The 23,087-nt window shown below is 38.2% G+C and overlaps 2 protein-coding genes across 8 annotated transcripts in view; one reads left to right on the forward strand and one right to left on the reverse strand.

The window, feature by feature from the left end:
• The window catches only part of LOC126966522 (RNA-binding protein Musashi homolog Rbp6), a 934,160-nt gene that overhangs the window by 52,114 nt on the left and 858,959 nt on the right, over positions 1 to 23,087 (forward strand). The window lies entirely within an intron of this gene.
• Positions 1 to 23,087, reverse strand: part of LOC126966472 (GATOR complex protein Iml1) — a 68,528-nt gene that overhangs the window by 41,519 nt on the left and 3,922 nt on the right. For 6 of the 7 annotated variants that reach the window (XM_050810538.1, XM_050810536.1, XM_050810535.1 and 3 more), the window contains exons 6-12: positions 22,428 to 22,615; positions 20,435 to 20,915; positions 19,097 to 19,242; positions 17,352 to 17,552; positions 16,510 to 16,653; positions 1,866 to 2,039; positions 96 to 110 (exon numbers count right to left, since the gene is read on the reverse strand). In XM_050810538.1, the coding sequence (XP_050666495.1) occupies positions 96 to 110; positions 1,866 to 2,039; positions 16,510 to 16,653; positions 17,352 to 17,552; positions 19,097 to 19,242; positions 20,435 to 20,915; positions 22,428 to 22,615 (1,349 nt within the window). The remainder of the gene's footprint in view (positions 1 to 95; positions 111 to 1,865; positions 2,040 to 16,509; positions 16,654 to 17,351; positions 17,553 to 19,096; positions 19,243 to 20,434; positions 20,916 to 22,427; positions 22,616 to 23,087) is intronic. The other variant, XM_050810534.1, reaches the window with a different exon arrangement.

The raw sequence follows: 23,087 nt of genomic DNA on the forward strand, positions 1-23,087 counted from the left end.
AGAACATCTGACAGCTCGAATCCCCGGATACATAGCGGGTAATAATACTTGGTATCTAACTACGGGATGCAAGTCCAATGAGTGGGATATCAAACCTATTTCTCGATTCGCTATGGGCCGCAATGTTCCAAGTGATTTGTGCATTCGATACGAAGATTCATGAAACATGAAAATGAGATGATATTTAACATTATTACAATTTTTTTTAAAAGGTGTCTTCAACCACCGAGCATATAGCCAATAGAGCGGTAGAATGGGCTGTACAATCCCGAAACGAATAAATCTGATAATTATCAGTAATACTGGACTAAACACCGACCTGTGTGCATGTGTGCGTGTTTAAAATATATTCGGCTCACAACTTTACTATTAATTTAATTTATTTTCTTGTCTATGCTGTTGTAAAAGTAGTACAAAATGTACAAAAAAGACGGAACAGGCATTATGACAATAACATAGAATCACTTTATTTATTGTTCCATTTTAGTACTTAATCATGTCAATAACTGAAAAAATAATCTTCTTGTCAAAATAAACAGAAAACTACGTGAAAAACAAACAGAATGAATATCATCGTAATAAATCTTAAAAATTAGCCGCAGAGTCAGTATTTTGAGTATTGCTAAAAATCATAGAAGTGACGTCACGAGCTTACGCCATGACACAGGCCAGCGTTTCGGCGCACACACAAAAATCTTATCTTTCTTAATAAAACAATTATTTCCTGCAGAAATAAGAAGTTATTTTGGTTGAGAGATTTATATAACTAATAAAGAAACTAAAAACTTTCGGCCTTACAAATAAACTTGGTATAAAGTTATAACTGATGATAAACAAAGAAAATGCAAAATGTTTACAATATCGTTGACAACACTGCCAATACAATGATATTCTGAAGTTTTCCAAATGACAAGCAGCCTTGCAAAAAAACGCGGGGAACGTTATACGTCCGAACAAACCATTCGTAAGCAAAATGTCTATTTGTAAAATTTTTACATATTCTTGGTTTATGCTTAGTTATAACTCTATGTCAATTTTATTTGTTAGGCCGTATGAGTTTTAATTTACGATAGCATCGAGAGTAAAAACTATGAATTTTTAAATTAAAGAGAAATTTTCGAGGTGCCTCCACATGCAAGAATTTATTAAATAATGGACATTATATGCGACTTAAAAATATACTTACAATAATTATTCAAGTATGAAATAAGAACAGAAAAAGCATTTACACAATGCACTAAAGGCAATATTTACAAACAACAACGCCTGAATTAAACTTTTTAAAAAGCAAAACAATAAAAGAAATAGAATTAAAAGTTATTTAAAAAATAAACTCATACTATGAACAATAGCTATTGAAATATACTATACATTTTTTTCAAAGATTTATTTTAATGCTGAAATAAGTACCTATGTAGGTAACGATTTAAGAATCTAACTCGTGTATAGTAAGGCCAACGAGACAAGATAAAGAATGTAAACAAAGTATCAGGGCTTCAAAACATTTTTGTTTAAAGAAATTAAATACAAAATTATGGATTCCGTATTCGCTGTCGACAGTAGGTGTTAGATAAAGATGATTCGTCGGAAGAGTCCAAATCAGCCGCATCAATATAACTCAGTAACTCTCCGTTTGTTTACATTCTTTGTCTCGTCTGGTTGGCCTTAGTATTCTTCAAATGACAAAGTAAAACTACTTCGGTCGGCTGCATATCGTGTTATGCTCGATCGATTCGATCATCGTCAAAGTTAACACTATCACGTGACTAGGTCTTAAATAAAAAAAAACTAACCAAAAAAGTATTTTTGCTTACTTGTGATTTTCACTTCTTAGTGAGGGTAGTTATAAGTTTATATTGTGTCACCTGTTGTGAGCGCAGGTGTCCACTCCTGCTCCCCTGTGGCACCCCACAGTAGTGCTAGCGAGGCGTTGTTGGTTGTAGAGGGTGCACCTGTTCCAGAAACTGTTCCTCCCAGCGTACCTAGGACGCTCAGTGCTCCTGACGCACTTATCATGCGCTTACGGCTCATCATGTTACCTACAACATATAGCATAGCCTTGTTAAGAGTAGGTCAATGGGGTTTAGAAAACACCAGTAAGTATTATTCCGCAAATAATTTATTATAGCTCGGAGCAGTCATATACTCCAGTATATTTTTATAATATATATATTTTTATAATATTGACACACTGTTACACAAATTATCTTGCCCCAAACTAGGCCCACAGATATATTTAATACACTTACTTAAACAGATATAAATACATATATCATATCCATGACTCGGAAACAAACATTCATATTCATCATATTAATTATTGCACCTACCGGGATTCGAACCCGGGACCTCTAGCTCAGTAGGTAGGGTAACTAACCACTGGGCTGTAGGGGTCTTCAAAAATAAACAACTAGTAACGCTTGCTTATATGTATCGATATGTATCGTCCGACTGTTTACTTGATCACCCAGTTACTGAATGAACTAATGAATAGTACGAGCCCCTTTATATTCTGGTACGGATCATTCTAGAACGATGTTGAACAGTATAATACGAAATTTATTTTATTTATTTATTTATTTAATACCAACAAGACAAACACTAACAAAAGTATAATAACATTATTACAATAAATAATAAATTCTAAGTGTTGACTTAATTATAGGTGTTACACACATTTCAAAAACATAGACACAAACATATTTAATTAAAATGAATGCAAACATTATCGGAATATTTACAAATTGAATTAAACGTAAATGAATAAGAGATCAATAATATTATATAATAATTAAAACATGCATCATTTCACAATTATATAAAACAGACTTAAACTTATCAGTATTTATTAATTATTTGAATAAAATATACTTTTTGCCTATAATTTACAAAAAAAAAATATGAATATAAATGCAATAAATTCCGTTTAAATGACGAAATATGGTCTGAAAATATATCAATATCAACTTTTTTATCTTTTTCTTTATTAACAGTAGTTGTTATGACACTAATACATTTCTTATGTGATAATTTATATATACGAGGGGAGGTCAAAAAGTTCGCGGAATGACTGGGAAAAAAGATGAAATGATACATTATGTTATTTTTCCTTTTCAATATATTCCCCCTTAACACGAATACATTTTTGGGATCTGGCATATAACTTATTAATACCGTCGAAAAAATAGGTTTTGTCTTGGGCGTCAAAATACGCCGAAATCGCCGACTTGACTTCATCATCGTCTCTAAATTTTTTTCCACGCAGCTCTTTCTTCATCTTTGGGAATAAATAAAAATCGCTAGGGGCCAGGTCTGGACTGTAGGGTGGATGGCGTAGTTGTTCAAAACCGCATCGATGAATGGCAGCCGTCGCAACATGACTCGTGTGAACGGGCGCGTTGTCGTGCAAAAGGAGTACACCTTTTGTCAGTTTTCCTCTTCTTTTTTCTTTAATAGCTTCTTTTAATCGGTCCAATAGGGAAGCGTAGTACTCTCCCGTTATAGAAACACCACGTTCTTTATAATCGATCAAAAGAATACCTTCAGTATCCCAAAAAATAGTCGCCATGATCTTTCCGGCCGATTGCGACACTTTAAATTTTTTTGGGGGTGGTGTGCCTTTTTTGTGCCACTGCATCGACTCCTGCTTTGACTCAGGCTCATAGTGGTGAACCCAAGTTTCATCACCGGTTACAATTCGGGCCATAATTTCTTCCCTAACTTCTCCACAGCGGTCCAAATACTCGCGGGAACAGTTGACGCGCTCACGTTTTTGCAGCGGCGTGAGCATTCTCGGGACCCACCTTGAACACACTTTACTCATGCCAAGATGTTGATGAAGAATATTTAAAATTGTGGTTTCTGATACTCCAACTGATGCTGCAAGTTGTTTCTTCTTCAACCTTCCGTCTTCCAATACAAGTTTTTCAACTTTTTCAATGATTTCCGGCGTAGTGGCCTCAATGGGCCGTCCAGGTCGAGGATCATCTTCAATTGACTCCCTTCCTTGCTTGAAAAGGCCGTGCCATTTGTAAATCATGGTTTTACCAGGAGCAGAGTCTCCGTAAACAGCTAACATCTCTTGCAAAATAGTTTGAGGCGTTTTTCCTTGTTTGGTGAGGAACTTTACGACGGCGCGATGTTCAATTTTCTCCATAGTGGCTAGTTTGTTCCCGATTTACTTGTTCACTCGTTTGTAACTCGAAAGCTAATGACCCAATTAGGCTAGAAATTGGCATATATAGTAATTATGAGTTACTCAAGTAGCGGCTACCTGGAGGAGCGACCTCACCCCCGCCAACCCCGCCATTCCGCGAACTTTTTGACCGCCCCTCGTAGCATTATAACTCAACATCAATCTATTAATTGGAGAATAGCGTCTTTGACGTGAGCGTGTGCTTTTGTCTACGAATGGCCTAAAAGACGACGGCCTTATTGTCTTCAGTGGGGAACGAATATTTAATTGAGCTAATAAATAGGTACTATCAATGACGCCATTCATCAACTTATATAAGAAAGTAAGATCGTGGAGCTGTCTTCGATTCGAAAGTGACTGAAGCTTGAAGTACTTTAATTTATCCTCGTAACTCCTAAGAGTTTTAACTAGATTAGGATCGTAAGATAGATGCAAAAGAAATCTCTTTTGTATCCTTTCGATTCTTTGTGAGTAAATATTAAAGTGTGGATTCCATACAACGCTGCAGTATTCCAAGATACTACGTACCAAAGCTGAGTAAATAATTATTTTAGTGCGAGCATCCTTAAATTGCTTACAGTTACGAAAGAGGAAGCCAAGAGTCCTAAAACCCTTGCTAACAATATTATCTATGTGGATATTATAGCGGAGCTTCTTGTCTAGCGTAACTCCTAAATCGCGTATGTGAGGAAATTCAGACTAAAGACTACCATGAATGTAATATGTTGATGCAAGAGATGTTTTCATTCTAGAAAATTTCATAACATGACACTTGTTAGCATTTAAAATCATGCCATTGTTACGACACCACAATAACAAATCGTTTAAGTCTTCCTGTAAAAGCTCTGGATCTGCATTTGAAGAGACAGGTCTAAAGACTTTAAGATCGTCAGCGAATAAGTAAAACTTAGAATTCGTAAGGCAATTACTGATGTCGTCAATGAATATGTTAAACAACAAAGGCCCTAGATGAGACCCTTGACGTACACCAGAATAGGCAAAAAATGGCTCAGAAGCATAACCATTAACAACAACAGTTGATGACCGATTGGCAAGATACGATTTAAACCAGTTCAGCAATGGGTCTGCTATACCTATGCCTTTGAGTTTCATTAGTAAAATGAAGTGATCAACCTTGTCGAAGGCCTTACTGAAGTCTGTGTAGATTGCATCAACGGATTTGCCAGTATCAAGAGCCTCAGTAATGTCTTCCACAAAGGAAACAAGGTTGGTAACTGTTGATCGAGCTTTCAGGAACCCATGCTGCTCAGATGTAACAAAGCTTTTAAAGTGCCAATAACAGTATAAACATGTTTCACGCACACCTAAATATTATGATGACTGTAAAAGAGGAAATTCATACCTCAACAGAAAAATAATACCAAAAGAGGCTGAATAATCATCCGATTGTCCGTCCTTTGATGTGTACCATGTAAACACAATGAGTACTTGTCCTCGCTGGACTATCCCGTGAACAGAATCCGTCACTTTTCGACCTGGTAATGCGCACCGCGCACCCGTGGGGTCAGTCGGAATTGAACCGTTTCACCTTGTGTACGTATCTGTTCTCGGCAGCGCGCTTTATTAAACGAACTTCCCAAGTTATTTTTTATGTTAACAAGTTCTTGTTACAAATTTAAAGTGATGGATTCTAATGAAGAAGGTAAGAAACTTATAAATTACATTAATAAAGTCATGGTAAACTTTAAAAAAACATTATTATTTTAACTTATAAAAAATTTCTTTTTCATCGCCTGATTTCCTTAAATATTTTTTGTTTACTAGTGTTTTTGTTTATGTATCGGGGTAGATCGGGCTATGGTTATTATTACAAATTGTTATATGATCCTTTTCCTTAGAACTAGTATCAAAATCGTGTCCAGAAACTTCCGGATAAATATAGTTTTGAGGGGTTAAAGATATGTATCGAAATTTCATATAAAATTGGAAATGTTTGTTAGTGAGTTTTAACTTAATGTATGTTTGTTTTAGGTTCAGAGGGTGCATCAGGAGTAAATATTGTGACGCGACAATACTTATTCGACCGCATGAAGAAGGAAAATTGCCTAGTTTAGATGCTCCTAGATGCTAGGTCAATATAGCGGAGAAAAAATTCTTAATAAAGCACACATTTGTACTGACCATGGTAGACGGAAAGGTCTGCAATGCCGCCACAGGTACAAAGTCCACCAGTAGGTGCTATATATGCGGAGCAACTTCAAAAGATTTCAATAAGTTTGACTACACATGAGAAGTGAATTTTGCAGACCTTGAATTCGGCATATCGGTGTTGCACGCCAGAATTCGAATATTTGAATTTAACCTACATTTAACCTATAAACTGCCAGTGCAAAAATATAGGGAAAGTAAATCGAAGGAGGAGAAAGACTTAGAAGACCAAACCAAGAAAGAGATACAAAGAAGGTTTCGCAATGAAACCGGTCTGATTATAGATATACCTAAATCCAATTTCAGCAATACCAATGATGGCAATACCAGCAGAAGGTTCTTTGAGGACCCCAAATTAGCTGCAGCAATAACTGGCATCAGTTATGAGCTAATTTACAGACTAAAAGTCATATTGGAAGCAATTTCAAGCGGATTCAAAATTGATCCCGTAAAATATGAAAAATTTGCTTCAGAAACTGCTCGCGTTTATGTGGACCTATATGATTGGCACCCTATGACGCCAACAATGCACAAACTTTTAGTACATGGCGCAGTCATCATCGAAAAGGCATTATTACCAATCGGACGGCTTTCCGAGGAAGCAGCTGAGGCTCGCAACAAACATTTTAGAAGTTACCGCCAAGATTATGCGACGAAATTTTCAAGGGAAAGCTGTAATCAGGATATTTTTAATCGCCTTCTACTTACTTCTGATCCTATGCTAAGTAGCACGCGGACTGTAAATAAAAGAAAATCTGGAACCTTTTACCTGAAACTTTAGCCATGTTTGCACCTGCAGACCACAATATATCAGAAAGTTCATCGGAGAGTGAAGAAGAATGCCAATAAACTAGCATTTCTACGTTATTTCCCTTTGTACAGACCGAATGTACGGTCAACAGCATGTCGACTGTACATCACGTTTCGCGTGTCAGCGTTTACGTCGCCTCGCGTTATTTCCTAAGTAATATTGTAACCAGTTCGCGACAAGCCGCCGATCGATTCGCGTGCTCATTACCATACCAACATTTTACCATTTTACCATATAGCATAAGTTAAGGTTTCAATATACCATTTGAGCCTAACTTGTGTTTTACTCTGTACGGAACCAAACCACCGTACATTGTGGTCCTTCGGCCTTTTGTTAACCAGTGACAAATTTTTTTTTTTTAACCATTCCAAGGACATTGTGGTCCTTCGGCCTTTTGTTAACCAGTGACAAATTTTTTTTTTTTTAACCATTCCAAGGACATTGTGGTCCTTCGGCCTTTTGTTAACCAGTGACCAGAATTTTTTTTAACCATTCCAAGGACATTGTGGTCCTTCGGCCTTTTGTTAACCAGTGACCAGAATTTTTTTTAACCATTCCAAGGACATTGTGGTCCTTCGGCCTTTTGTTAACCAGTGACCAGAATTTTTTTAACCATTCCAAGGACATTGTGGTCCTTCGGCCTTTTGTTAACCAGTTAACCATTTTAACCAAAATTCGTCGCGTGTGTAGTGAACCAAATTAGTGTTGACCAAAGTGCTTGTGTGTGGAGTGTAACCAGTTCACCAGATCGGCGATACTACCAGCGACTACCAACGGGGAGACTGCTGAGGACACACCAGGTCACCACGTACCAGTCTTCAAGTAAGATCTTTCCTTTTTATCACTCACCACTCTTTACCACTCTCTTTTGACCCGTAACCATGGAGGCTCTATTAACCACCCAAAACCAGATTATGTCCGCGATTAACACGCAGTGTGTTAATTTCAAGAAGGACGGGCCAGAACGAAAGACACCCGCCTATATTGAAAAACGTCTCAACGCTTTAGACTCGTACTGGAGTGAATTCCAGACCAACCATACTAGGCTTTGTGCTGAGTTTGAAGACCCTAACCATCGCTACTTCGCGGAAAACCATTACCAGCGGACGAAAGATTTTTACCAGGAAGTTAGGAATATGATTTCTAATTACGTAACCAGCGATCCCAGCAAACCATTACTGAGACCTGCTACACCATTATCGCAGGGCTCAGATAGGCGCGATATTTTCTCTCCCGCTCAGGAGGGTCCCTCTTTTAGCTTCCCTGCACCAAAGCTATCGAACCAGGGCAACTCCAGTAGGATCGAAGAAATGCTGCGAAAGCAGAAGAGCAACTTCAAGGCGCTATCCCGTACCATAGAGGCTGTCGACCTTGAAAGCTGCTCCGACCGCTGGGAGTTCGAAGATATTTTACGAACTATCCAATCAAGATGGTCGGTCATCGATTCTCTTCACTGGGACATCGACAGCGAAGGGCTGCTCGACAACGAAGAGTATGAGACAGCATTCGCTGAGATGGAGAAGAAATACAACACCATGAAGAAGGCAGTGAACAGACAGATGTGGTCGTCATCTTACAGGGAACGTTCAACCCCACAAATGGACATTCCCACCTTCAGCGGAAACTACCAAGATTGGATATGTTTTAAAGATTTATTCTCCGAAACAATTCACCATAATAAATCTTTACCAAATGCGCAGAAAATGCAATTCTTGAAAAGTAAGCTCCGTGGCGAGGCTGAAAAATTAGTTCACCATTTACGCATCAATTCTGAAAACTACGAAGTATGCTGGGACATATTAAACCAACGTTACCATAATACTAGGTTAATATTTAATTCTCACATACAATTGTTACTAACCATGCCTACGATTCAACATCAATCTGCAGCGGTCATCAAAAGGTTACATGACACCACCAACGAGTGTCTTAACTCTATAAAAGCAATGGGCATCGACATTTCCAACTGGGACCCATTGATCGTCTATATTTTGTGCCAAAAGTTAGATACTGAAACCCATAATGATTACATTGTGTCGCTTAAGAATCCAAAAGAATTGCCTACTTTGTTAGATTTTTTGAAATTTTTAGAAATTAAATTTACTTCGTTAGAAAGCTCTCGTCGTAAGCAGGACTTCAACAAATCAAATTCATCCCAGGTACACCAAAACCAATACCAAAAACCATGGGCTGAAAAGCATACCAATAACCATTTACATAATTTTATGAACAGAAATTTTAAACCAAGACCAGCTGTAATAAACCACGTCAATACGAAACCAGTACATATTGCGCCACAACGGAAATGCATACTCTGTAAAACGTGTTGCCATGAATTGTTTAAATGCAAACAATTTCTAGAATCCGCACCGCTGAATCGACTTAAGGTCATTGAATCCAACAAATTATGTAAAAACTGTTTAATTAACCATTATGACAAGGAATGTTCTTCGGAAAAAACTTGCCGTTTTTGTAACCAGCAGCATAATACTCTTCTGCATAATGCTCTTGTCACTTTTGCACCATCTACTTCTAGAAATACCGAGATCGAAAATTCTCCTAGAAGATCCAATATATGCGTTACCAATGCCCCACAAGAAACCATGCCCAAATTATTAGCAACAGCTAAAGTTAATATTATGTCTATGGATGGCTGTCACCATACCATGCGAGCCCTCATAGACCCGTGCGCGGAGTCATCTCTCATTACAGAGAATGCCGCTCAACTTTTAGGCCTACCCAGGATTAAGCGCCACTGTGTGGTGGTCGGAGTAGGCGCAAAAGCCAACAATAGTAAGGGAGTCGCACAGCTTTCAGTGTCATCTCTTCATAATAATTTCACATTTAAAACGGAAGCCTATGTGATGAAGCATGTCGTCGGGAATTTACCACACGAAACATTAGAAAAACCAGCTTGGCCGTATTTACAAAAGTTACCACTCGCAGATCCAGAGTTTTATAAAAGTAGACCAATAGATTTAATTTTAAGCGTTGAAGTTTACGAATTAATTATTTTACCAGGTTTAATTCGTAATGGCACATCACTACCAATCGCGCAAAATACCAAGCTCGGTTGGATTCTTAGTGGTACCATAAAACCAAACCAAACATATTGCAACGTCGTCATGGTCGACTTGCAGGATATACAGCGGTTCTGGGAGATTGAAGATATCTCAGACAACTCTGTAAATATTACGGATGAAGATAACCATTGCCTTCATCATTATCAACAGCATACTACGCGCAAACCAGACGGACGTTATGTTGTACGGTTACCATTAAAACCAGAGATTACCGAAAAATTGGGTGAGTCTAAAACCAAAGCCGTAGCCCAATTTCGGCAATTAGAACGCAGATTTTGTAAAAATAAAATTATCGAACAGAACTACAAACAATTTATCCATGAATATATTAATTTAAACCATATGAAGAAATGTAATAGTAATCCGATACTTCAGTGCTATTTACCTCACCATTGTGTAATCAGAACGGATTCCACGACGACTGCCACGCGAGTTGTTTTTAATGCCTCAGCGAAAACTTCGACTGGACTTTCGTTGAATGACCTTATGTACTCTGGACCAAATTTACAAGAGGATTTGTTTACTCTCATATTAAAGTGGAGGCAGTACCAAATAGCCTTCACAGCCGATATAGAGAAGATGTTCAGATTTATAGATGTCCATGATGATGACCAGCCGCTCCAGAAGATCGTGTGGAGGGACTCTGAAAAGCAACCATTAGAAGAATACCAACTTACCACTGTCACATACGGCACCAAGGCCGCACCATTCCTAGCCATGATGACATTGAAACGTCTGGCTAAGGATGAAGGTCACCGTTACCCAGAAGCAGCAGAAGTTCTGGCTACCAGGCTCTACATGGATGACCTCCTCCATGGACATCATGACCTCCAGTCTGCAAGGAGGCTGATTTCCGACCTCATAAATCTCCTTAAGTTAGGTGGATTCAATCTAAGGAAGTGGTCGTCAAATCAACCAGATGTACTACCAGATAACCAGTTACCATGCGAAGACCAAGCATATGTTTTTAAATACCAGGAATCAACCAAGGCATTAGGACTTAAGTGGCATCCCGACGAAGATTATTTCACTTTTCAATTGAATTCCGAACCAGTCAGTAAACTCACCAAAAGAAGTTTACTCTCGAATATATCGAAGATATTTGATCCGCTTGGATGGCTTTCACCAGTTACCACCAAGTTGAAACTACTCTTCCAGGAAGTATGGCTCTTAAATCTTCTGTGGGACGACGAATTACCAGCTGACATCAACACAAAATGGAAAACCATAGAGGCTGACATCACGAAAATTAGCCATATTACCATACCAAGGTGGTTGCAGTCTTCTAAGAACGACACCATTGAATTACATGGGTTTTGTGATTCATCACAAAATGCCTACGCTTGTGTTGTATACTGCAGAGTCAACAATATTACCAGCAACCAGTCTTCTGTAGTATTAGTAGCTTCGAAGTCTCGTCTCGTACCTGTAAAGAAAAATGTATCGTTACCTAGATTAGAGTTATGTGCAGCGGTTCTACTTACCAAGGTCATGAAGATCACCTGTAAATGCCTATCAGATTACAACATCAAAATCTACGGTTGGTCTGATTCGACAGCTGTGTTAGGCTGGCTCAACGGCGACCCATGTAAATGGAAACCATTCGTCGCGAAGAGGGTGAAGCAGGTCATTGACATTATACCATCGAGTAGCTGGCATTATGTGTCAACAAAGGACAACCCAGCTGACTGCGCAAGTAGAGGCATTACCACAGAACAGCTGATTAACCATTCCATGTGGTGGATAGGTCCCCACTGGCTAAGATCGTTTGAAGAGTCCAAATTAACCAATAAATTATATACAACCTGCGAAGAGCTTAAAAAACCATTATTAAATATAAATGTAAACACAATTAAATATCAAAACAAGGTTATAGATAGTATAATTAGCAGATACAGCGATTTTACGCGAGCTTCAAGAGTGCTTGCGTGGGTGTTACGTTTTACACCTAAGTCATTTAATACTAATAAAACAAACTACTTAACTATATTAGAAATAAGAAAAGCTAAAAACTTAATTATAAGGCATATACAACAAGTAGAATTTTTAGAAGATATACAATATATTAAAAACCATAACCAACCTAACCCTAAGAGTAAATTATTAAAATTGAAACCATTTATTGATAACCAGGGGCTCTTGAGGGTTGGGGGGCGATTGACCAACGCCAAAATAGAAGATAGTATGAAACATCCGTGTATTTTACCACATAACCATTTGCTTACTGACATGATTATTGACCACGCGCATAAGATGACCTTTCATGGGGGTCCCCGGTTAACCCTTGCTTGGCTGCGTCAAGAATATTGGATCCTGGGAGGAAACAATGCTGTAAAGAAGAGGCTACGGAGATGTGTGCTATGTAGAAGGCACGACCCCCTGAAACACGACCAGTTGATGGGAGACTTACCACCTGCAAGAATCAACAGGACCCGCCCCTTTTACCATTTGGGGGTTGATTTTACTGGTTTTGTTGACGTCAAGTCTGCGAAGGGTAGATCAGTGAGATGTACCAAAGGATATGTCGCCGTCTTCGTGTGTATGGCGACCAAGGCTGTACATTTGGAGTTGGTCTCTGATCTCACCGCCTCAGCATTTTTGGCAGCCCTCAGAAGACTTGCGGCCAGGAGAGGATCGCCCGGTCACATTTACAGTGACAACGGGACGAACTTTATAAAAGCAAATAGAGTTTTGCAAGAGGAGATTGTTAACTTGAAAACCATATTGAATGCCCAGTTTTATGCAGAAATAGCTGAAATGTCGATAGAATGGCACTTCAACGCACCATCTTGGCCAAGCGCAGGCGGTCTCTGGGAGGCTGCAGTGAAGAGCTTGAAATACCACCTGAAGCGAGTAATAGGAGAACAAAAACTCACCTACGAGGAGTTCTCTACTCTTCTAGCTCAGCTAGAAGGATGCCTTAACTCCAGACCTCTGTGCCCGCTGAGTGAAGACGTCGAAGACTTAGATTGTTTGACCCCTTCTCATTTTCTGTCCAGTGGACCAACATTGACCATTGTTGAGTCAGAACACGACTTACGAACCAGATGGCAGTTAGTGCAGAAGATTTACCAAGATGTGTGGAAGAGATGGAGAGCGGAGTACCTCACACAGTTGAACGCTAGGTCCAAGTGGCGACGTTCACAACCAAATTTAAATGTTGGCGGCATTGTAATTATACACGATGCTAACCTGCCACCGGGTAAATGGGCTCTCGGTCGAATCGTGCAGCTACATCCGGGGCAAGATGGGCTAGTTCGAGTAGTCTCTGTTAAAACCAAAAATGGCATTATGAAGCGACCAGTAGTCAAACTATCTCTTTTACCTATTAACCACTCCAACGACGAAGACAGTAACCAAATTCATGAAACCACTGACCATAACCAGCCGAAACACCAGTCGAACGACGATTTACCAAAACCAAAGCGACGAGCTAGAAGAGGAATTGTTAATTTATTTACCATGGCACTTATGTTGTTTACCTTTTTATTTTCACCAGCCACGTGTGCATACAACGCTATAAACTTCAACGACAGTCAAGGTTTATATTTAGATAAAATATCAACCATGCGACTAGTTCAGGACGAATGGAAACTAGTTGTATACTACGATTTAAAACCATATTGGCAAGGCAGTAAATTGTTATCCAAATATATTGATCATATGGAATATATTTGCAAGGAATCGTCAGTCAGAAACCATTGTGAATCTATTTTAATACAATTACAGCACAGTTATACAGAGTTATCGCATTACAATAACATTCTGTCGACGCAGCAGTTCCCACGCGGGCACGCGCGGCGCAGGCGCGGCCTTATCAACGCTGTGGGTAATGTTGCACACGCGCTGTTCGGTGTACTCGATGACCAATTCGCTAAGCAGTATATTCAGGACATCGATTTAATTAGGGAAAACCAAAACCATCTTGCTGCTCTATGGAAAAACCAGACTTCCGTAATAGAAGCAGAATATAATGTATTGAAGAGGATGCAAGGCTCAATTGACAAACAATATAAAATATTTACTCATTACCTTAACCAGTTAAAGAACGCTACCAATGATGTCAAGAGTCAATTGAAAGACGTGGAAAACAATAATGAATTTTTATTATGCGCTATGGCAGCTAACAGCTTGGAGTCGAATTTGAAGAATGTGCAGGATGTTCTTTTAGATACTGTTTCGGAGGTGTACTTTGGGAAGTTCAACATACATCTTTTGAAACCCGACCAGCTTCTAGAAGAATTAAATATTATTTCCGGAAGATTGTCCAACGATTTAAGTTTACCAATAGAGAACACGCATACAGAATTAACCAAAATGTACCATTTACTCAAGGTCAGAGCGAAAATGCTAAATGACTATTTTATTTTTGAAATTAGAATACCATTAGTGAGTAGAGACCATTACCAAGTATATAAAATTTATCCTGTACCAAGACGGAACGGCAAAACCATGGTCACCCTAGTTCCAGTTTCGGATTACATTGCGATCAACTTACGAAGAGACTCATTTATGACCATATCACACTTAGAATTAAATAATTGTCTTCATTTAGATACTGAGACACAACTTTGTCCTTTGGAAAAACCAATTTCTCATATGAGTCATGATGACGTCATGTGCTCCAAAGACCAGGAGACGAAGCAGTGCAGAACCAAAACTGCCAAATGTCTAGATTGGTGGTCTCAGCTAAGCGAGGTCAATACATACTTTTTCTTTTGCTGCGACTCGTATCCAGTACGTATCATCTGTGGAGAGCAAATGTTTTCCAATCATCTTAATAATAGCGGCATTATTAGGTTGGGTCCAGATTGTGTTCTGAAAGGACAAGACATTACCATTTATGCTCGGAGGCTTCAGAACAATACATTAACCATACAGACGGATATACCAGCGATAGACATTCACCCCATCAACCACATCTTTAACCAGAATAAGACGTTCGTGTCGCTGATTTCGGAGCCAGCATCAGTGATGGGTGGTTACGATCAGGAGCTAGATGATATAGGCGCAAAAATAAAACAAATGAATTCAGAGAGTGGTCTAAAGGGTGGTATATCTTATCACGACGTTCACCACTACGTCGCGATATACGTGGTGGCGGGTGTGCTGGTGGCCGGGGCCGCCGCGTACGCCGTGCGGCGGTGGTGCCCGCGCCGCAGCCGACGCCAGGACTCCAGCGCGCCGCCCGCGCCGGCAGCCGCTGGCGCAGGGCCAGCCGCGTCGCACCCGCCGCGCCCTGAGCCGCGGGGTCTGACGAACGCAGCGTTTGTGTATAGTGTTAGTGACCAGTGTGTAAGTGTAGTTAACCACGGGCAATCTAGTGCTAGTAAAAATAGTGATAAGTGTAGTGATGAAGTGAAAGACCAATCCACTTCTCCTGTAGTGCATAGGCATAATTTTAGTGATTACTGTGGCTAGAGACATTAAGGTTACCATTAGATAATGCAAATTTGTTTATCACCTTGTCTCACGTCACTCGCTAACCATAACCATTTCTTTTTTGTACCATCTTCACCACCACTCTTTCTTCTCTCGCGGTGGCAGCATGTACGGTCAACAGCATGTCGACTGTACATCACGTTTCGCGTGTCAGCGTTTACGTCGCCTCGCGTTATTTCCTAAGTAATATTGTAACCAGTTCGCGACAAGCCGCCGATCGATTCGCGTGCTCATTACCATACCAACATTTTACCATTTTACCATATAGCATAAGTTAAGGTTTCAATATACCATTTGAGCCTAACTTGTGTTTTACTCTGTACGGAATTGTATTATTTTGCTTTTTTGTAAATATATAATGTATATACACTTAAATATATATATATATATATATATTTATTGTGAAAAATTGTTTTTTTATTTATTTACATTGTTCAGATAGCAATTCCGCATAAATATATTTTTGGCCGCGTAGATCGTGCAAATACGACGCTGTGCGTCGGGTTAACTAAAATAAAAATGTAACTTTTACGCAAACACCTAATGTAAAACCGTTACAATTACACGCGTTTAAAAGTGTTTTATTTAAATGAATACCTAAACTATGGGTTGAACTCCCTTGCATAGTAAAGACTTCACCACCCAGACAGAGACAGCACCAAAAGCAATGAAGGTGAGAAGTGATGTTCATCGAAACGGACATGTATAAGTCTTCACTAGAGACACAATTCTCGGATACTGTTCGGAGTTTCACACGATGGACCCGATAATGGGTATCCGCACGGAATACTAATTTGTCTCATATTTACCATCGACCTGGTACACAGAATGGTTGTTGGTCAGCGACGTGCCGTTCTCCTTCTCGTGGTCACACCTGTCGTGCTTCGTGGAAGCCGGCTCACCAGCTGGTCTGGCCTGGTAGTGATGCTGTTGGATAAGAACGCCAGTGGGACCTGCATGGGATAATATGGGATCACAAACAAAATACATTAAAACTTCACTAGAATATGCAAAATTTCACAGGCATCACTTGGGAGGTTTCTGTGCATAGGATGTCGACTAGATGGATACCACAGCAGTGCCCTTTTCTGCCTTCACAAAATAGTGGGCAAGCATTATTTGTATTTCAGTTTGAAAGTCGCCGCAGCTTGTGAAATTACTTGAGACTTAACATCTTATGACTCAACGTGGCGGCAATTACGATGGTACTCAAGCATTTTGATTTTTCAACAATCCTGAGTGGCACTGCAATGTAATGGGCAGGACTTATCACTTACCATCAAGTGTACGTTTTGCTCGTCTCGACACATTTACTCATATAAAAAAATCTCGTTGACGTTTGAGATTAAAATTCGAGATATTTTCTCGTTTCCGTAGCCGGGCCGAATCTTAAGATGAAAAAAAAAAGATAAAAGTACATAACTTTATATCTTATAGGTGCAAAGGTGCGAGTCATTTCATCATTAAGCCTTGGTGTAAACAGCTCTATACATTTGAAAATCGAACAACAACGTCATCCTATACCGATCCCCTTTTTAACCGACTTCAAAAACAAGAGATAATTCTCAATTCGGCTGTTTATTATGTTTACTAACTCATATATGTTTTTTTCACTTCAGATAAATAACTTTCATCTCTATCTTGTACTTACCTTTTGGAAATATATGCGTCCACCGTCGTCTATTACTTGTCAGTTTGACAGTGACGTGTGAAGGATCGAAGGGGTTAATTAGGGCCCGGCCTGTTCTTATCACAGGCTTGTGGGTGTTCACGGAGCTGCGAGGAGAGAGACGGTGTATTGATATAGGGGAGTCCGTTGCATCACTGCCGGTGTCATTGGAGCCATATTTATCTGAAATTTGAGGTTAAAAAAAAATTATTCAAATAAAACATGTCAACATATAGCAAAAGAATACTAATGAACATAGAAAGAGTGTATGTGTACGGCTATCCTAATACGATTGAAAGAGAAGAGAGATCCTTCGATGGTTTTTTTGCGCGTTGGTTTTTTGGATGCAAATATTTATAGTCGATTACTAACATGAAACCTATACTATAGATTAACTTAGTATTTATTTTTTAAATCGTCAGTAAATTTGAAAATATAATGATTATTTTCAAATTCAAATTTCTAATGGTATTATGTAGGAAAGTGTCATATTTTTTCATATCAAAATAAATACTTTGATATTAAAATAAATTATAGAATGCATATTAGATGAAAGCATTTGTATAATTTAACAAAATTTTCTTTCACAAACCATTAAAAATCTATTACCTAAATATTATTACGGCGTCTATTTCTGCCGTGAAGCAGTAACGTGTAAGCATTACTGTGTTTCAGTCTGAAGGGCGCCGTAGCTATTGAAATTACTGGGCAAATGAGACTTAACATCTTATGTCTCAAGGTGACGAGCGCAGTTGTAGTGCCGCTCAGAATTTTTGGGGTTTTTCAAGAATCCTGTGCGGCACTGCATTGTAATGGGCAGGGCGCATCAATTACCATTACTGAACGTCCTGCTTGTCTCATCCCTTATTTACATAAAAAAAATATATATATTCAATCACTATTTTTGTTCTTTATTTATTAATTTTACAGCTTAACATATGATAGGTTTATGATTACAAAAAAAAGTTTATGATTGGTGATATGCAGTTTAAAAAATTTAAATTTAAATTTTCAAAAATCCAAAAACGGCATCAAATACTACTTTATATAATGAAATTGTAGCAAGAAACAGAAACGTTAAGTCAAGTTTGCCTAGCGATTTCTTAATAACATTGTGAATTGTGAATACTTCATTCGTGTGTATTTACGCACACAATTAAAATTTGAACATTGAATGTGTCAACGATTTGGTATCTGTGTGATTATTTTATTCGCATAAATGTTCAGTAATAGTACTTGATATTTTTTTGGGAATATTAAAAATAGCATGATCAGTTTTATAAGGGAGCTCCTGTGGACTTCTGATAACTTACACACCACTACCGCTGAGCAATAAATTACAAAATCTTCATGTTATAAAAATAACTAGCTGATCCAGCAAACGTTGCATTGAAATATAAAGTAATAAAAAAAATCAATAATTAAATATTTTTTCAAAATATATCGTAGATACATAAAATTTATTGTATTCAAATGGCATCTTGCAACCCTATTGCGGATCTGGGCATGGAACACAATAATATAAAAATCGCGATACAAAAATAGTTGTAGATCGTAAGAATGGCGAAAATTTTAAGTTATATGTATTTTTCAATGCTGAATAGTAATAACGTAAAAAAAAATTATTGTTAAAAAAATTTTTAGACGTAGGTAACCCTTATCATTTAGTGCTATGAAAAATAGATGTTGACTTATTTTATATATTAGATATGATAATCAAGACATACAATTACTAAATATATCTCCAAGACTGTGATGAATATCTGGATCCGACATCTTCCTCTGATGAATGATAGTTGTCGGTGGACTCTTTCTGGTCAGGCTTTCTAACCCAGCCATCGAGGTTTTCTTTGTTCTACTCACTCTTTGGACACTAAAACATTTAAACATATTGTATTACATTGTTTATTGCATGTGTGCGAGAGACCTCGACCAAACTGGAGACATTGAAAAAAGGGAAGGCCCAAAGCACCCGGAACCGTAGCATGTGACTGCAATATTTCAGTGTGTGTGTGGTCAAGTCGGTAGCGGGAGACCTCGTATAACATTCGTCGAACAAATTGAGGACGTTTTGAGAAAAAGAAAGGTCCGAAACACTCGCAACCGGTAAGTATGTATGAAAAGAGTAATTAATGTAGAGGAAGCGCGTGAGGTTTGTAATAATAGAAACAAGTGGCGTTGTCTTTGCCTACCCCGACAAGGCGTGAATGTGTATGTTATTGAATGTTTGTGTAATCTACCCTATCCATCAAAAGAGAGAGGACATGATTGGTAGCGATTTCATCAAGTTAGAGATTGACTTATGAAACATATGTCAATCATTATTTATAATCTATATTTTAATAAGATAGTAGCAAAGTAAAATTGTACATTATCGAATCTACAAACAATATCGATGCCAAAAAAGTAATTTATAGAAATTTTAACCGTCTGTATGTTGGGTAAAATGCAAACATAACAAATAATTAATAACAAAAGGTCGAGACAATATAAATGCTTCATATGATCACGCTAGATGTTGACATAGTATTTATGCCGCTTATATCGTCCATACAAACGATGTCGCGAGCAACAGCTATTGAGATAATATAGCCGAAAGGTAATGCAAATACCACAGTGTCTGAAGACGAAGGTTTTCAACGAGTGTGTGTTGCCAGTGAAGACTTACGGACGTGGTCGCTTACTATGGGCCTTATGAGAAAGCTCATGGTCGCTCAGAGGGCAATGGAGAGGGCTATGCAGTATGATTGGAGTTTCCCTGCGAGATCGAATCAGAAATAAGGAGATCCGTAGGGGAACCAAAATTACCCACATCGTCCAAATTATTGCGAAACTGAAGTGGCAGTGGGCAGGGCATATAGTTCGACGGACAGATAGCCGTCGGGGCAGTAAAGTCGTCGAATGGCGACCACGTACCGGAAGACGCAGTGTTGGTAGGCCCCCCAAAAGATGGACCCACTATCTGGTCGAGATCGCCGGAATACGTTGGATGAGGGCAGCATAAGACCGATCGTCGTTGAAATCATGATTTACAAAAAAAAATACTTTTCAATATAAAGCCTTACCAAGTGCTATGCGCTGGCGGCAGTTGGAACACTTGAGCATCATAAGCATCATAATCGAAAATGGAATTATGCATATTATATTCCTCCTCCTTCAACAATTTCCCCTTGGTTTCATCTTCATACATCTTCCGCAATGGCTCTTGACTTTTCCGAGGTGGCAACTTTATTCGCGGTATAAAATTGGAGTAGGCCACCTTTTTGTTGGTCGAGTAGAAGGATAGATTGATCCAATGGGGCATAGAGTAATCATCTATAGAGTTCAAATTACTGTCTTTGTTGTGGAACTTCAATAGCGGCACAGCATGTAAGGGTTGTTCACCGACACATACTAAATCACTCCCAACTCCGTTGTCTATGATACGTTGTTTCGTCACATTAGTAAGTTCTCTGTCTACCTCGAAGACTCCTACTCCAGGTGTGATTACAACGCTGAGTTGCCCGGTGCGATCGAAGCATCGATCGAGATAATGTTTTTCAAAAACTAAAACAATTTAATTAAATCAAATTAAAATCACTTTATTCGTGTAGGTCAAGGAAATGACACTAATGCATGTCAAAAGTTTTCTTTTCTTTGGACATTTACAACCACTTCGGATAAGGTTGAGCGTTAATGAGAAGAAGTGACAAATAGCTCATGCCACTCTTTTAAATTAATGATTTTTTCAATTACGAATATATTATGTAAAGTGATGTAACGAAAATACTCAAACGTCATATACAGAATTGCTTACACACGTAAGTCAAAACAATAAATGTAAATTTTATAAATATAAATACACAATATATATAACACCTCCTCAGGGCTGAAGGCTCCAATATGAGAAGGACAAATCTTCCTCACAACTCGCACAGTGACCGAAGAAAGAATTACTTACAGATAGCAGGTTGAATTCAGTGTTCAGGAATGCGATAGTGCTTTGACCTAATTATTATTGAAGTCGATAAATTTAAACAATGCTTTAAGTTCACCATTTTAACCCAATGATTAAATCTCAAATTTAGGTTCTGCCTTTCTTTAACACACTAAAACATTTTTCACCATTTCTAGTGCATGGTGATGAATAAAAATTGGTATCTTTTAAAACTGATGGACTCGGAATAAAGAATTACTTACAGATAACGCCGAAGTTGAATTCAGTGTTCAGGAATGCGATAGTGCTGTGACCTAATTATTATTGAAGTCGATAAATTTAAACAATGCTTTAAGTTTACCATTTTAACCCAATCTCAAATTTTTACTAGGCGATTGGGAGTCTTTTTTTTAAATAAAGGACGATAAGAGCAGGATGTTCAGCTAATGGTTATTGATACGCCGTACCCATTACAATACAGTGCTGCTCAGGATTCTTGAAAAATTCAAAAATTCTGAGTGGCACTATAATTGCGCTCGTCACCTTGAGACGTAGGAAGTCTCATTTGCCTAGTAATTTCACTAGCGACCTTCAGACCGAAACAGTAATGTTTACACAGTGCTTCAAGGCAGAAATAGGCGCCGTTGTGGTAGCCATAATCTAGCCGGCATCCTGTGCAAAGGAGCCTTCCACTGGTCTAGTTGTTTACAGTATGTACGTCAATGTAATTGGTACAAATATAATCTTGTTATGCCCACCATTCGAATAGGTTCCATTTAGTAAGTTTTTCATATAAAAGTATTCGCTTCTATAACAGTATTCCAGAAAACGTACAAAATAAATGTGGAACAATATTGGATTACAAAAGAATTGTTAATACATGTTTATGTGGTTGTATGTAACGAAAACAAAAATTATTATATTAAGTACATGATAATATCTCACCTGAGCAATGGGGTGTTCGACACCAGGCTGTCCCATGAAATAAATAATAGATGTAATGCAATTTTGTCATATAAAAAAACCGCTGAGCTACTATTCAAATGGGTGGTTGATTCTGACTTGCAATGAGTGATAGAAGAATTGAAAATATTTGAATTTGAATGGTCTCAGCATATTCCTTATATTATCAAACAACATACCATTTAAACTCATATTGAGAACTTCTAGGAAATTTCCCTTTGCTGCGGTTGAATTTATAGCTGTGGGTATTTCTATATTAGGCCTCTCATGGTATTGCAGTACTATTTTCTGGTAATCCGTAAAGAGTCTCCTTAATTGTAATAGCACATTAGACCAATCTTCATACCTCTCATTCTGAACAGCCACTCTGAAAATATATTAATATTTATTAAATACTAGCTGACCCGACAGACGTTGTTCTGATATAATATAATAAATCTACTGTGTGTCCAATTGTATCATTCAATGTCAAAGTGAGTTTATTTCCTAGCAACACACAAAGATACATAATATTGTACAGATTCTTCAGAGATTAAACTGATTTGCATTTGGAACACTCATTGGAAACTCTTTAAAATCGAACTTTTTATCGAACTGACAACATTACGAACAAAAAAAAGATGAATTTTGTTATACAAGCTTGAATATTTATAAGATTAACTATATTAACCAAAGGTTCCGAATGGAACATACAACATTTATAATCTCCCTGACTTAAAAGTGCCTGTTGGCAAAGGTCTCCTCCAATTCAAAGCCCAATCAAGAATGTCTGAATAGATCTACATACATCATGTATTATGTTATTTTTAGAAAAAAAAAATTACTTAATACTTCTCTAC

This window comes from Leptidea sinapis, chromosome 10 (assembly GCF_905404315.1).
Source record: "Leptidea sinapis chromosome 10, ilLepSina1.1, whole genome shotgun sequence".
NCBI classification, from domain to species: domain Eukaryota; kingdom Metazoa; phylum Arthropoda; class Insecta; order Lepidoptera; family Pieridae; genus Leptidea; species Leptidea sinapis.